Raw genomic sequence first — 12868 nt, 5'->3', positions numbered from 1 at the left:
GGGGGACCCCTTCCAGGTCCCAAGAGTGGGCTCTTGTCTAACACTTGGAAATGAATTGTCCAAGGAGACACACGTGCTGGCAAAGCAAGAGACTTGATTGGGAAGGGGCGCCCTGGTGGAGAGCAACAGGGTCAGGGAACCCAGGAGAACTGCTCTGCCACGTGGCTCGCAGTCTCAGGTTTTATGGTAATGGGGTTAGCTTCTGGATCGTCTCTGGCCAATCATTCTGACTCAGGGTCCTTCCTGGTGGCGTGGGCATTGCTCAGCCAAGATGGATTCCAGTGAGAAGGATTCTGGGAGGTTGGCAGGACACATGGACGGGCGAATCCTCTCTCCTTTTGACCTTTCTTGAATTCTTCTGGTTAGTGATATCTTGTTAGTTCTGTGTCCTTACCAGGACCTCCTGTTGTAGGATAACTCATGCAAGTGGCTACTATCTTGCCTGGCCAGGGTGGGCAGTTTTGGTCCGTGGTTCCCCTAACACTACACCCCTGCACACCCTGTCCTAGATGCCATCAGCAGCCTGGCAGGATCTCAGTTTCCAACAAGAACCAAACTTGTGAGTCTGGTTTTATGGACCTTTTAAACGTTAACTCATCCGTGTGCTCAAGTGGCTCCTAGTGAGGTCAGTGAAGCATCGTTGTACCCAACCATAGAAGTAAACTCCTTAGGGGAGTAATTAATTCAACACTTGATTCTTTTTCTTTCCGCCATTTTTTTGATGTCTTGGAGAATCTAAGAAAAGCTGTGAATGTTTCCCCCCAAAATGCACACATTCCCAAAATAATGCTCTAACTTCAAGTCCTTCATTAGAGCCTCCAAGGGTCCTCCTGGCGCTAAGGGCAAAAGCCCTGCCTTAACTACAAGTCCGAGTCTCCCACAAGAAGGGCACTTGCTCTGATTTGGATCTGGAAGGATGGAGACCACCTTCCTGGAAGGTCAAGACCATCTGAACTTCTGACTGACAACTATCAGATGATAAAAGCGTGTTATTTTAAGCTGCTAATTGCGTGGTAATTTATTACACAAGACTGGAAACTAATACAGCTTTGATTCCCCCTCTCTCTCTACCCAGCTGAGGTTGTTCACTCAGGAGCTGGCTGAACACACTCTGGCCACCCCAGGATTCCTGAAACTTCTGGCTTCAGCTGGCTCCCACCCTGCCCCTGTGGACTCCTGCCTGCTCTCAGGAGTCCCCAGTGTCAGAAGCCAGGCACATCCACTGATCACCATGTTCCTGCACACAGGGGCCCAGTGTGCTGCAGGGCAGTGAAACAGGAGGGAAGGGGGCAGGGCACAACGTTTAAAAGAATGACACAGCCATGGAGGATGCAACACAAACTGGTTAGAACCTACTGTTTTGCTGAGAGACTTACTCTCAGGTTTCAGGTTCGGAGGATTGTTGGCAAAATAACCACTCTACCCTTAATTAAGTAAGAGATAAGAAAGTCTATTAGGCTAGTTATAAATCGTAGCATGAAGATAAGCAAAATAGTAAGAAATAAATGAATTTACAATCACCAAATTGGGAAAACAGCTACATCTAGATCCAAGCAAGGCTGGGAAGTCCCTTGAATAACGATCCGGAGTCCCGATTGGAAGTAGTAAGTTACAGCATAAGGACAAGCAACATAGCAAGAAATAAATGTATAGACATCACCAAAGTGGAGAAACGCCTACATCCAGCTCCAAGCAACACTGGGAAGTCCCTGGAACAGCGATCTGGAGTCCCAGCTGGAAGGTCCCGAGCAGCGCAGCCACCCCATGGGTGAGGCTTCAGAGTACTGCTCAAAGGAATCCTGTACTTTTTTTTTCTTTTTTTAATAAATTTATTTATTTATTTTTGGCTGCATTGGGTCTTTGTTGCTGCGCACAGGCTTTCTCTAGTTGCAATGAGCAGGGGCTATACTTCGTTGCGGTGCACGGGCTTCCCATTGTGGTGGCTTCTCTTATTGCAGAGCATGGGCTCTAGGCGCGCAGGCTTCAGTAATTGTGGCACGCAGGCTCAGTAGTTGTGGCTCGCGGGCTCTAGAGCTCAGGCTCAGTAGTTGTGGCACATTGGCTTAGTTGCTCCGCAGCATGTGGGATCTTCCCGGACCGGGGCTCGAACCCGTGTCCCCTGCATTGGCAGGTGGATTCTTAACCACTGCACCACCAGGGACACCCAGGAGTCCTGCTTTTAATGCCAAGCCGCAAGCTGATAATCACCAGCTTATGTGCAAATATGCAGCTCTGGCTGTTATCAGAAATGTTTTGCTCTCTAGTCATAAGTCTCAGAATGTTCACTGATCCTTGGGAACTGGCCAGATTCCCTAGGCCGAGGGAGCTTTGTGACTTACTCCCTTCCTTATCTGTTGGTTCTGAAGACTTGTTAGCGCTGTTTCTGTTGACCTGCACATAGTCCAGCAGTTCGGCATGTAGTTCCTTTCAGGGTCTTCTTTTAGTCAAAGGCCTATTGTGGCCTCTGAAGCCTGAACAAGCCTGTTAATTTCCCCAACACCTACTAGGTCCAAAAGGGTGGAAGATTCGACTTCCAGTAGACCTGGAGCCTCCTTATAGGCTCACTGTGATACATCAGCATGCTAAGTGACACACATACAGGCACCATGACAGTTCTGAGGCCATTAAAGGGCAAATACTGGGCAGTGGCCAAAATAGGTGGAGTAATCCTCAAAATAGTTGGAATACAGTTGGGGCGATCCTGCCACTCATTAGCCTATGAAATTACCCAGCCCATAAAAACTAACCACCCCGTATTTCCGGGCCTCTCGCCTTCTGAGACGGCCCACACTCTGTCTGTGGAGTGTGCTTCTCCCAGGGCTGCCCTTGCCTTTTGAGACAGACCGCATTCTGTCTATGGAATGTGTCTCTCTCTAAATAAATCCGCTTCTTGCCTATCACTTTGCCTCTTGCTGAATTCCTTCTGTGCTGAAACATAAAGGAGCCCAGCTTCATTAAGTCCTGAGACCAGGTGTGCGATCTTAATTAAGATCGTGTGGGTTAGAGTCCCAGCCCGTGGGTTCAAGTCCCAATCTCAGTTTCAGCTGGATTTGAGTCCCATCTGAGTTGTGCGGTTTCAGTAGGACACGGGGAGGCAGAGGCAAATTCTCATTGTGGGGAATCTAGGATAGATTCCTGTCTTCATCAGGGTGGCGGAGGCTGCTAGCAGTCACCCGATGCCTACCCTTTCCTTCTGGTGCATATAAAGAGAGCCCTGATTTTTGGCCAGGTGCATGATTCCCAGCCAAGGATTGCATTCCGAGTCCTCTTGTGGGAAGGTGTGCTCACCAGACTGGGTTCTGGCCAGTGGGATGTGAGTGGAACTGAAGTATGCAACTCTCTGGGTATGCACTTAAGGGGAGTGGGTGAGTCCACCTTGCCCCTTGGCCCTTTCCCATGGGCTCTGCTGCAGGTGGGGGAGTGACCGTCTTCCACCCTGCAGATGACAGCAGCACCTTAAGGAAGCAGAGCAACAAGACTGCAGGAGCCTGGGCCTCCCTGAGCAGAGCCACCCCTCCAGCTGAGACACTTACACAACCAAGTAACAGAGGAAGAAACTTCTCTTGTTTAAGCCAAGAGGGCGTCTTTTACAACAAGCGAATGTAGATTTTCATGAACATGGGGGGATCTTTTGATTGCAAGCAACAGAAGGATCAACCCGACAAAGAGAGCTGTTTTTACCTGTTCCTTCTCAAAGTCCCACTAAAATAACAGTAAAGGACTAAAGAAAGGCTTAAACCACATCAACAAAGAGACAGGAAGAGAAGTTGAGAGTAACACAATCTAGAAGCCAGAAATCACCTGGACACGGGGTTCCACTTAGCCGTCCCGAGAAAGCTGAATCTTAAGGTGTCAGTGGGGAAGGGGAGAAAGAGGCAACTTTGCCCTTAGGACCACCAGAACCTCGGCCATTGGAGCGGCTACTGGAGGTTGGCATTAAGGTGGACTGGCAGCAAGAGGTCTGGCTGGATGTCTATTTAGGAAGCAGGCAGACCCCCAGGTAGCCCCCTCCAGCAGATGCCTGGAGGTTTACTTTTGGTGAGGTTGGGTCTCTGGGCCAGGAGGCACCAGGAGCTGCACAGTAAGAATGACAGTCTCCACACAAGCGCTGAGACCCTCAGTCTTCTTCACTGATAGGCACCAGAATGCTGCAGCCAGGTTATAACATCCAAAACAGAAGGAGGAAGATTCTTCTTGGGAATCTTACCAGCCCAAGAAAAGAAATGCTCATGTTCTGACACCTGGCAAGGGGAGGCCCAATGAAAGGTTCATCCAGACCACATACGGTCCCGAAGTTGACAAGAGCCGCTCCTGCAGCAGAGCCTGTCATGGGACATCTGTGAAGACCTCAGACATAAATGGGAAGCAGACTCACCCCCCACGTCTCTGGCCCTCTCCCACCTTTCACCCTCGGCCCTGGGGCACTCACCCTTCACCACTGGCTTACCCACCCCCTGAAAGACTCAAGGGACCAAGGGGGCCGCATAGCTGGTCTGAGGCTGTGGAAAACAGAGGTGGGGGGAGTGCAGCGGGCCCAGAAGGGATGCAGACCAAGGTGTCAGGACATCCATAGCGCCTGGGCTGGGGGAGGGAGGAAAGGGCTTCTGTTTCCCAGGAGCCCCACCGTCTGTCCTCCTGAGTCCCCACAGCAACTTCCGGGACACCTTTGGGGCAACCTAAATACCCACAGAGCAATTCTGAACGGCCTGGGACAAGAGGATCAAAGTAAATAACATTAAAAATATATTTACTCTGGTTAAGACACTGCCCGTGACTCACCACATAAAATCCACACACTATTTCAAGATAGGCAACACTGCTGCCCCTGTTTTCATAGACATTGTTGAAAGAACCTATAAGAGATGATCCAAAGTCCCTAACTCCTGCTGCTATTGAAGACGGGCATCTTTCCATAACTCGCATTTACTTTGCGGGTTATTTCCAGGAGGTTTGGAGTCTTTACCTGGCTTGCTGCCCACCAGCTCTGTCCCAGCTGCCTTCTCAAGCAGTCGGCCTGTGTTCAGGAAGATAAAATAATTTTCATAATGAATCAATTTCAAATTGATGAGATTTGGGGTGGGGGATAGAGTAGTTCAACAACTACAACTCTTGTCCAGCCAGCCCTGGACAGACTCTCTCGAATGTTGTTGCAGCAGAAATAGAAAAGAGGCTTTTCTGCCAAGGAAAATAAGTAAACAGTGAACAGGCTTGGGAAACAGCATAAGCAGGCCTGAAAGAGTTAAGCAATCTTGGTTATTCTTTAGCTGTTACTACTAACACACACTTGTAGCTACACGTGTCCTTCACAAAGCTGATTACTCTCTGACTCCATACGAATTACGCTTTGCACGTGGCATTTCTTCTCCCCCTACACTCCCTCAAAGCACTCTTCATCTCAGAAAGAAGGTCATGGGGCTTCCCTGGTGGTGCAGTGGTTAAGAATTCCCCTGCCAATGCAGGGGACATGGGTTAGAGCCCTGGTCCGGGAAGATCCCACATGCTGCAGAGCAACTAAGCCCGTGCACCACGGCTACTGAGCCTGTGCGCTAGAGCCCGTGAGCCACAACTACTGAAGCCCGCATGCCTAGAGCCCATGCTCTGCAACAAGAGAAGCCACAGCAATGAGAAGCCAGCACACCGCAACAAAGAGTAGCCCCCGCTCGCCACAACTAAAGAAAGCCCACATGCAGCAACAAAGACCCAGCACAGCCAAAAATAAATAAATAAATAAATAAATAAATAAATAAATTTAAAGAAAAAAGAAAGAAAGAAGGACGGGGCCGATAACTTCAGGGACACCAGACCCGGTTGCTGAGCTGACACCAGCTTTGGCCATGAATTTGCAGAAGAAAAGGAATGCAAGACCTTCATTACTTTGAGCCTTATCACCTACCCCAGACCACGAGCCCTGGGCTATATAACCTTTCCTTATTCCCCAGGGAACGGGGCACAGTTCTTGAGGTGCTAGCCTGTTATGTTACCCCCTTTGCCAGGCAACGATTAAAGCCATTTTCCTCATTCCTCCAAAACTCTGTCTCCGTATTTCTTTTCAGCGTCCTGCACAGAGAGTCAATATTTTTTGGCATCAGTGTCTTTGGTAACAGGGATTTTCCAGCAGAAAAGGAAACTAAGAAGGAACATTTTTCAAACTGAAATTGTGCCAGGCTTTCCCTGACAAATTGCAGAGACTTAGGGATTGTCCACTGGTTTGAGTGATCTCCCTCAAGGCCCTTGGCTTGTGGCTTTGTGCAGGGTAGGCCAGCTGGGGACCAGCCCCAAAGCTGAGCTGTGTTCCCTGCTGGGATTCCAGCAGATCTGGGCCCATCTGGGGTCCTGACCTGGTGGGTCACCATGAGACAGACTGTGGAGCCTCCTGTGTGTGCCTCATCCTGATGGAAGGAGATGGGTGAAGCCTGAAAATAGGTGGGTTTCAGGAGTAATCTGAGAGCACTGTGGCTGTCTGGGGTCAGACCCCTGGGCTCCTGAGTGGGGCCTGAGCAGAAGGCAGGAAGCTGTCTTAGGCCGAGACCCCAAGACAAGGATTTGAGTACAAGTAGTTAATTTGGGAGGTGACCCCAGAGAGCACCAACAGGGAAACGGGGGGTGACAGGGAAAGACAGGCAGCTGAGAAATGGCCCATTGGTGAGTTTGCACTGGGGGCAACTGAGGCTGACTCCTGCTGCAGACCTCTGGGGGGGTTTATCCCCCAACTAAAATCCATCACTGGCTGAGGGCTATTCTGGGGGGGACCAACACCTGACACCTCCAGCCAGCCTTGTAGGCCTCAGAGGCGGGGCCTGGCAGTGGGAACAGCAGGCGGACACCTGGAGACACATGCCCCGGGGACACGGGCTAGGCTCCGACAGTGTCTGTTGCCCAAGTTCAGTAGAGACAGAGGTGAACAGTATTTATGCCAGGACCTGCCCATGGGAGGTCGATCTTATCAGGAGCTCATCTGGGTTTGGACTTTGCTGTTGCTATGGCTGCTGTCTGTGATCCACCAGCTTCCAATTAGGGTTCCCTGGGCTTGCGGTGGAGGCTGATTTTTCTCAGTGTCTGCTCAACCCTTGGCTAAAGGCTTCCGTTTGGTCTGTGCATCTTGGAGAGGGTCTCTGCATGACTGCTCCACCCGCAGTGTAAACATCTGTTGCTTGTCACTAGCTAGCCTGGCGGCAAGGGCAAAACAGTTTTCTGTGGTCCCACCCGGCCTCAGTCTGCGCAGGCGCTGTGGGCCTGGGCCTGGGCCTGGGGGCGGGATTTTCTCAGAAGCGTTCCCCTCCCCCTGCTTCCCTAGTAGTGGACTGATCCTTACTGTGTGAGCCCAGGAAAGTTTAACACCCCAAATTCAGAGGTAGAGGTTTTTTTCCCTTTTTCTTTACCATCTACACTGATCTTCACCCGTGCTCTGCAGGCTGCAGAGTTTACTGCCCTTCCCCCAGCAGCATGAGGCTTCTGTTCCCTAGGGGGTAGGGCTGCAGCTCCCCTCTGCCAGTCTTGCCTCAGTGAGGGAAGTTTCTCCTGACTCCAGTCTTCCTCGGGAGCACCCAGAGGGTCCTTGGAGAAAAACCTTAAAGTTGGCCTGAAGCATCCATCCTTGTGACTGTAGCTCCCAGAGTTCCCTGCGCTCATGGTAGCCCATCCTTGCCCTTGAGCGATCAGTTAAGGTTTTTAGCTGAACTTGCACTGCCTGCTCTGGCCGCACCTCCCTCCTGTGCTCTGCCCCAGGTGGCTCAGTGCTCTCCTTGGAGGCACCTGACTTCCCTGAGAATTCAGGCCATCTGGTGGCCCTGCCTCTTCAGCTCTCTTAGGGGTTCAAGGAAAGTTAGGCTTTTGTAGGTTTTCCGGCTTTTTTTTATTGTCGGGTGGGAGTAACGCTCACTCCAGCTTCCTGTATCCTAAGCAGCTCTTCCTTCTTGATAGGTCGGCGAGTGGCCCACAGAATGCAGCGCCTGCACGCTGGACGCCTCCTCAAGACTATCTATTGGGGGTGTAAGCAGAAGTGGTAGAACTGATATCTCATCCTTTAGAAAGACTCCAGAAAATGAGGCCACTCTGGTAGGAAGTGAGACCTCACTCTGAAGGTGAATGGAGTCTTAGGGGACACCAGGAGCGCCTGTCGGCCGCGAAGGAACTGGTGAATGCCAGTTGCCTTTCGATTTTCCAGACACAGCGTAGTGACCATTCCTGATTCCATCTCCTCCTCTCGAGGTGCCCAGAGCCCCACTGTGACACTGGCACACTGTCCTGTCCTTGCCCTGGTGGTCTGCATGTCAGCCTCCCCACAGCACTTTGAATAGGGTCCTGCTCACCTCTGGATGTCTGGTGCCCATTAATGAGCAAGGGCAGAGGGCTCTGGGGTCAGTGGCTCGATATGCATCCTGGCTACCCCTCACCTCTGCCTCCCTAGGAAGCTTTGTCGACCCCATCATTGAGTGAGGGGTAAACTGAGACCCACCGATGGTGCACAAATGGCCCTGGGTTATACAGCCCATCCCCTGTAGGATGGGGACCAACCGGAGCCTCTTGCCAAGTGAGTCTGTGTTCAATCAGCCTGCCACCCCCCTCTGCCCCTCTACCACAAGGCAGGTTGGGAGGATGGGGAGAACTCCAAACTTCCAATTCACAACTCACAACCCCCCAGGGCTGCAAGGAACAAAGACAGGCAGGTGCATCTGCAGATGATCTTTATTTCTCATGCTTCTCTGAACCGAGTGGGAGTTTTGGAGGTTCGACTTGGGGTACGTTTTCTCCTGGCTGGTCCCCTTCAGCTCTGGGTCCACCTGGAGGAGAGGAAGGTGCTGTTTTTGCACCTCCAAGCAAAGCCCCAAAAGCTGATCCGACGGAGCCCAGGAGGATGTTGGATGATGTGGAGAGTCCAGCTGCCCCTGTGGGAGACAGAGGGTGAGCACAGGAAGGGTGCAGTGGCCAGTGGCTGGGGCCCCTCAGGAGGCCTGAGGCCCAGAGATCCCACCTGGATGCCTCCCCTGGGTCCTGAATCCCCCAGGGCTCTGCTTTGGACAGAGGGAGGGGGTGAATTCATGGGAAGTGAGAGACAGAGGGAGAGTCAACCACAGACCCCAAGAGCTACAGGTCCCACTGAGGCCTAGAGAGGGGAGGGGACCTGCTTAGGCCACCCAGGTGTCAGATTTGGGTAGGGCTAGACCCAGAGCCCAGCTATCACATATCCTGGGCTCCTTCCCTCCTTCTCTTTTCCAGAACACCCTCACCACTCCGCTTCCCTCCTGCCCCCAAACCTCACCCAGGACTCAGGGAGGACACTGCGGCAGAGACAAAGGACCAGGGACATTGATGCCCACGAAACTGGAGGAAGCAGACAGGCCCTCCCTCCGGCTTAGCCGCTGGGCTGAATCCTGTGCTGCTGTGTCACACCCTCCCCGCTTCCTCCCGCCCGGACACTTACCCACGGACTGGAGAGTGGCCACCAGGCTGCCTGCGGCAACTCCACCCCCATTGGCCATGGCGGCTGCTGACATCATCTTGGCCGCTAAGGAGGAGGCTGCGATTCCTGCCCCGGTGAAGCCCATGGCGCCCAGCACCACGGGCACAGCCCCCACGGCCAGGGCTGTAGGGGGAGAGGAGCTGGGTCGGGGTGTGGGCTCAGGGGACTGGACTCCCTTAGGAATTCCTTGACAGTTTCTGGGGACTGTCTGCTCGGAGCAGACAGGAGGCAGCCGCTTGGAGAGGGGTCCCAAGGTAAAGAAGATGGGGGTGTGGGGCCAGCTTGGGACAGTAGGTTAGAGTAGGCCCCTGGTTGGGTCTCTAACTTGCTGGGTGACTACGGGGAAGTCACTACCCCACCCTGGGCTTCAGGTTTGTGTCTGTGTAAATGTAGAGGTGAAATAAACCAATAAACCACTGCTGTTTTTAGCAGCAAACCCCGTTTCAAATGAAATCTTCTCTACATGCTCATTACATATAAGGACTAGAGTTGCAGCTACGTCGGGGATCGCGGTGACCTTTTCCGAGCGAGTACGGCTCTCGGCCCCTAAGATTCACCCGCGTGGCTACCGGAGCGGAGGGCCAGCTCTCACACGCCCGGCAGCGCCACCTCTCTAAGGACTCCCTCCCATCCTGGGACCCAGGCCAGCTGAAGGCCTGGAGATGTGGGGATCCAGGAAAGTCACCTCCTCCTATCGCAGCAGCAGCTGCCCGTTCTTGAGAGAGAGAGAGAGAGAGAGAGAGAGAGAGAGAGTTGATTGAGGGAGTGAGGGAAAGAAGCGAGTCCTCTGGCCCTCCGTGGGTTGGGGTCTGGGAGGCCCGCCCCCTGCCCAGGCCACCAGCCTGATGGGGAAAAAAACTTACTTATCATGGTGACGCCCTCCTCGCTGCAGCTGAGCTCAGGAAATGACTAAGCTGCACGGGATGCTGTTATTTCCTGGAGAACCACTAGGGACGCGGCGTCTCGCAGCATCTCGACCCCAGCAAAACGCAGGAACGCACATTCTGCGCGCCTGCTCGCCCGCCCCCCATCCCGCTTCCCACCGCTACTCGCCGGTCTTACCCGCCTCCCGCCTTCATCCCCCTAGTCCTGCTCCTCCCGGCGCCGCCTCTGCTGGCTCCCCCCGGGTGGTTCTCTCTTGTTTGGTGGCTCCACCGAAATGAAAAGAGCCCTAAAGCACCTGAAAGCCGTTGCAAGCGGACCGGGGTTCCAAGTTGTAACATTTTGCCCCCTGATGACAGAAGAGTTGTTCGCCACAAAACAAAACAAAACAAAAAACAGAACGTAAGAAGAAAATTTAATTTCACTTCCAGAGGGAGACAGTGGTAGATTTTGGTGCATTTCCAGGCTATTTCTCTAGGACCGCCCCATCTCCGTCACTCTCTGAATGTGTAACCTCACCTCCAAGTTCCAATCACACTTGCACACTACTTTGTAAATTACTCATTTTATTTAATCGGCCGTTTTTGTTTCCCCAGTCTGTTTAATATCCTTCAACAGAATTTTTTTAAGTTAAATTTATTGAGGTATAATTTACACAGAGAAAAACTCAACTGTTTTTTGGCCGCCCTGCTTTCCCTGGACCAGGGATGGAGCCCATACGCCCTGCAATGGAAGGGTGGAGTCTTAACCATTGGACCGCCACGGAAGTCCCAAAGCTCAACTTTTGAGTGTACTTTTCTATGAGTTTGGACAAACTTTCACAGTCGTGAAACACCGGCTCAGATACACAACGTTTTCATCACCCATCTCCCCCATCCCCCAATTCTCTCATGCTCCTTCCTCATCAACCCCTCCCTGAACTCCAGCCGTAGCGGCCTATGATCAGTTTTCCGTCCCTAAACATTTGCCTTTTTGTATAATTTCAACACGATTTTTGCTTGTCATCAAACATTCTGTCCTGGGGATAAACTATAGTTCAATGTATCAGTCCACGCCTCCCCCCCACCCCCAGCCTTTTTGTTTTGGCTTCGCAGCGCAGCATGTGGGATCTTAGTTCCCCTACCAGGGATCCAGCTGGTGCCCCCTGCATTGGAAGTGCCAGGTCTTAACCACTGGACCACCAGGGAGGACCCCCTTTTTAAGGATTTAAATTCTTATTTTTCCTCTATAAGTTATCCTGGCTTGAAGTGCTTACATCACGGTTCACAAGTATTTTCTGATAATATAGTCCTAGAGGAAGAATTGCTGGGTCAGAAACTGTACATGTCTTATGCCACTTGACACTTCATTGTTAGCTTGTCCTCCAAAAATATTGCATCAGTTTACACTCCCCCCAAAAGTATGAGAGAGGATCTATTTTTCTCTACTCCTAACCAACAGTTAGCTTTGTCATTAAAATAAAAAAGACCTTTGCTGATGAAAGGTGAAAGATGATGACACTTTAATTTACATTTCTTTTTTACTTCTAATCAGGCTAAACCATTTTTAAGCTACTTAGGCTTATGCGGTCTTATTTTGCGAATTATCTTCTAGTATTCTTGGACCTTTCTTCCGTTGAAGTGTTACTTTTTTTCCTTACAGATATATAGGAATTTATTTATATTTAACTATTTTAATCCTTTCTCATAGACGTTGTAAAGTTTTGTTTCCAGTTCATCACTTTTTTTTTTGAGGGGGTGGGGGACTTTTTTTTAACACAGAAAAGTTTTTAATATTTATGCAAATGTGCCAACATTTTACTTTATTATTTTTTCCTTTGTGTGCCTAAAAAGGCTATTTCTGCCAGCTATCAGATACATCATCATCTGTATTTTGGTTTTTTTTTTCACTTTTTAAAATTAATTATTTAATCCATATGGAATCTAGTTGGGTACATATAGGGGACTTTACATATCTATGTATGTCTTAGACAACCAGCTCAGATATAAACACCATTTATTAAATTCCAACACTATTTATTAAATCATCTTCTATTTCCTCTTTGATTTGAAATTCCAACCTTATATTCAATATTCATATACCTGTATATATGCCAGTATACCTGTTTTGGAATATTCTATTCTGTTCCAATGAGCTATCTTTTCTGGCAACAAGATCACACTGTTTTAATGTTTATAAATTTAATATTTGATTTAATATCTGTGCTCATTTTCATTTAGGTTTAAAAAAATCTTCTGGCTCTTCCTTCCTATTAGTTCTTCAGATGAAATTTTTTTAATTTCAAAAAAATTTTTTTTGCTATTTTGATTGAAATTGAGCTAAATTTTTGAATAAATATTCTGGGAGAAACATTTTTGCAAAAGCGATTTTTTATCGAGGTATATGATAAGTCTTTCTACTTATTCTTTTTCCATATCCTTGTGTAAGGTTTTGTAGTTGTCTTTGTACAAGGACTACATATTTTTAAATAAACTTTATTTTTAAAGAAGATTTTAGATTTAAGGAAAAATTGCAAAGATAGTACAG

At 50.0% G+C, this 12868-nt stretch overlaps 1 protein-coding gene across 2 annotated transcripts; it reads right to left on the bottom strand.

Annotated features, from left to right (window-relative positions):
* Positions 1-8678: 8678 nt before the first annotated feature.
* On the bottom strand, positions 8679-10379 carry LOC309958961 (interferon alpha-inducible protein 27-like protein 2). 2 transcript variants are annotated; one of them, XM_082835067.1, is made up of 4 exons: positions 10324-10347; positions 10146-10175; positions 9422-9583; positions 8679-8885 (listed from the first exon to the last, which is right to left on the bottom strand). In XM_082835067.1, the coding sequence occupies exons 1-4, from the start codon at positions 10328-10330 to the stop codon at positions 8686-8688; spliced, it is 399 nt and encodes a 132-aa protein (XP_082691193.1). In that variant the 5' UTR covers positions 10331-10347; the 3' UTR covers positions 8679-8685. The 2 variants fall into 2 exon arrangements, with proteins under 2 accessions (XP_082691193.1, XP_082691194.1); XM_082835068.1 differs by lacking the exon at positions 10146-10175 and having other exon boundaries at positions 10324-10379.
* Positions 10380-12868: the final 2489 nt, after the last annotated feature.

The sequence above is a fragment of the Leucopleurus acutus genome, assembly GCF_964270905.1.
Source record: "Leucopleurus acutus genome assembly, chromosome: 1".
Taxonomy (NCBI): domain Eukaryota; kingdom Metazoa; phylum Chordata; class Mammalia; order Artiodactyla; family Delphinidae; genus Leucopleurus; species Leucopleurus acutus.
Note: the sequence above shows the minus strand (reverse complement) of the source record. Positions and strands in the feature narration are given on the sequence as shown.

Coding starts and splice junctions, on each gene's coding strand:
- LOC309958961 (XM_082835067.1), bottom strand. Junction 9,584..10,145: donor TGCTGCTGCGATAGGAGGAG/GTGACTTTCCTG, acceptor CTCCCCCTACAG/CCCTGGCCGTGGGGGCTGTG. Junction 8,886..9,421: donor GGCCACTCTCCAGTCCGTGG/GTAAGTGTCCGG, acceptor TGTCTCCCACAG/GGGCAGCTGGACTCTCCACA.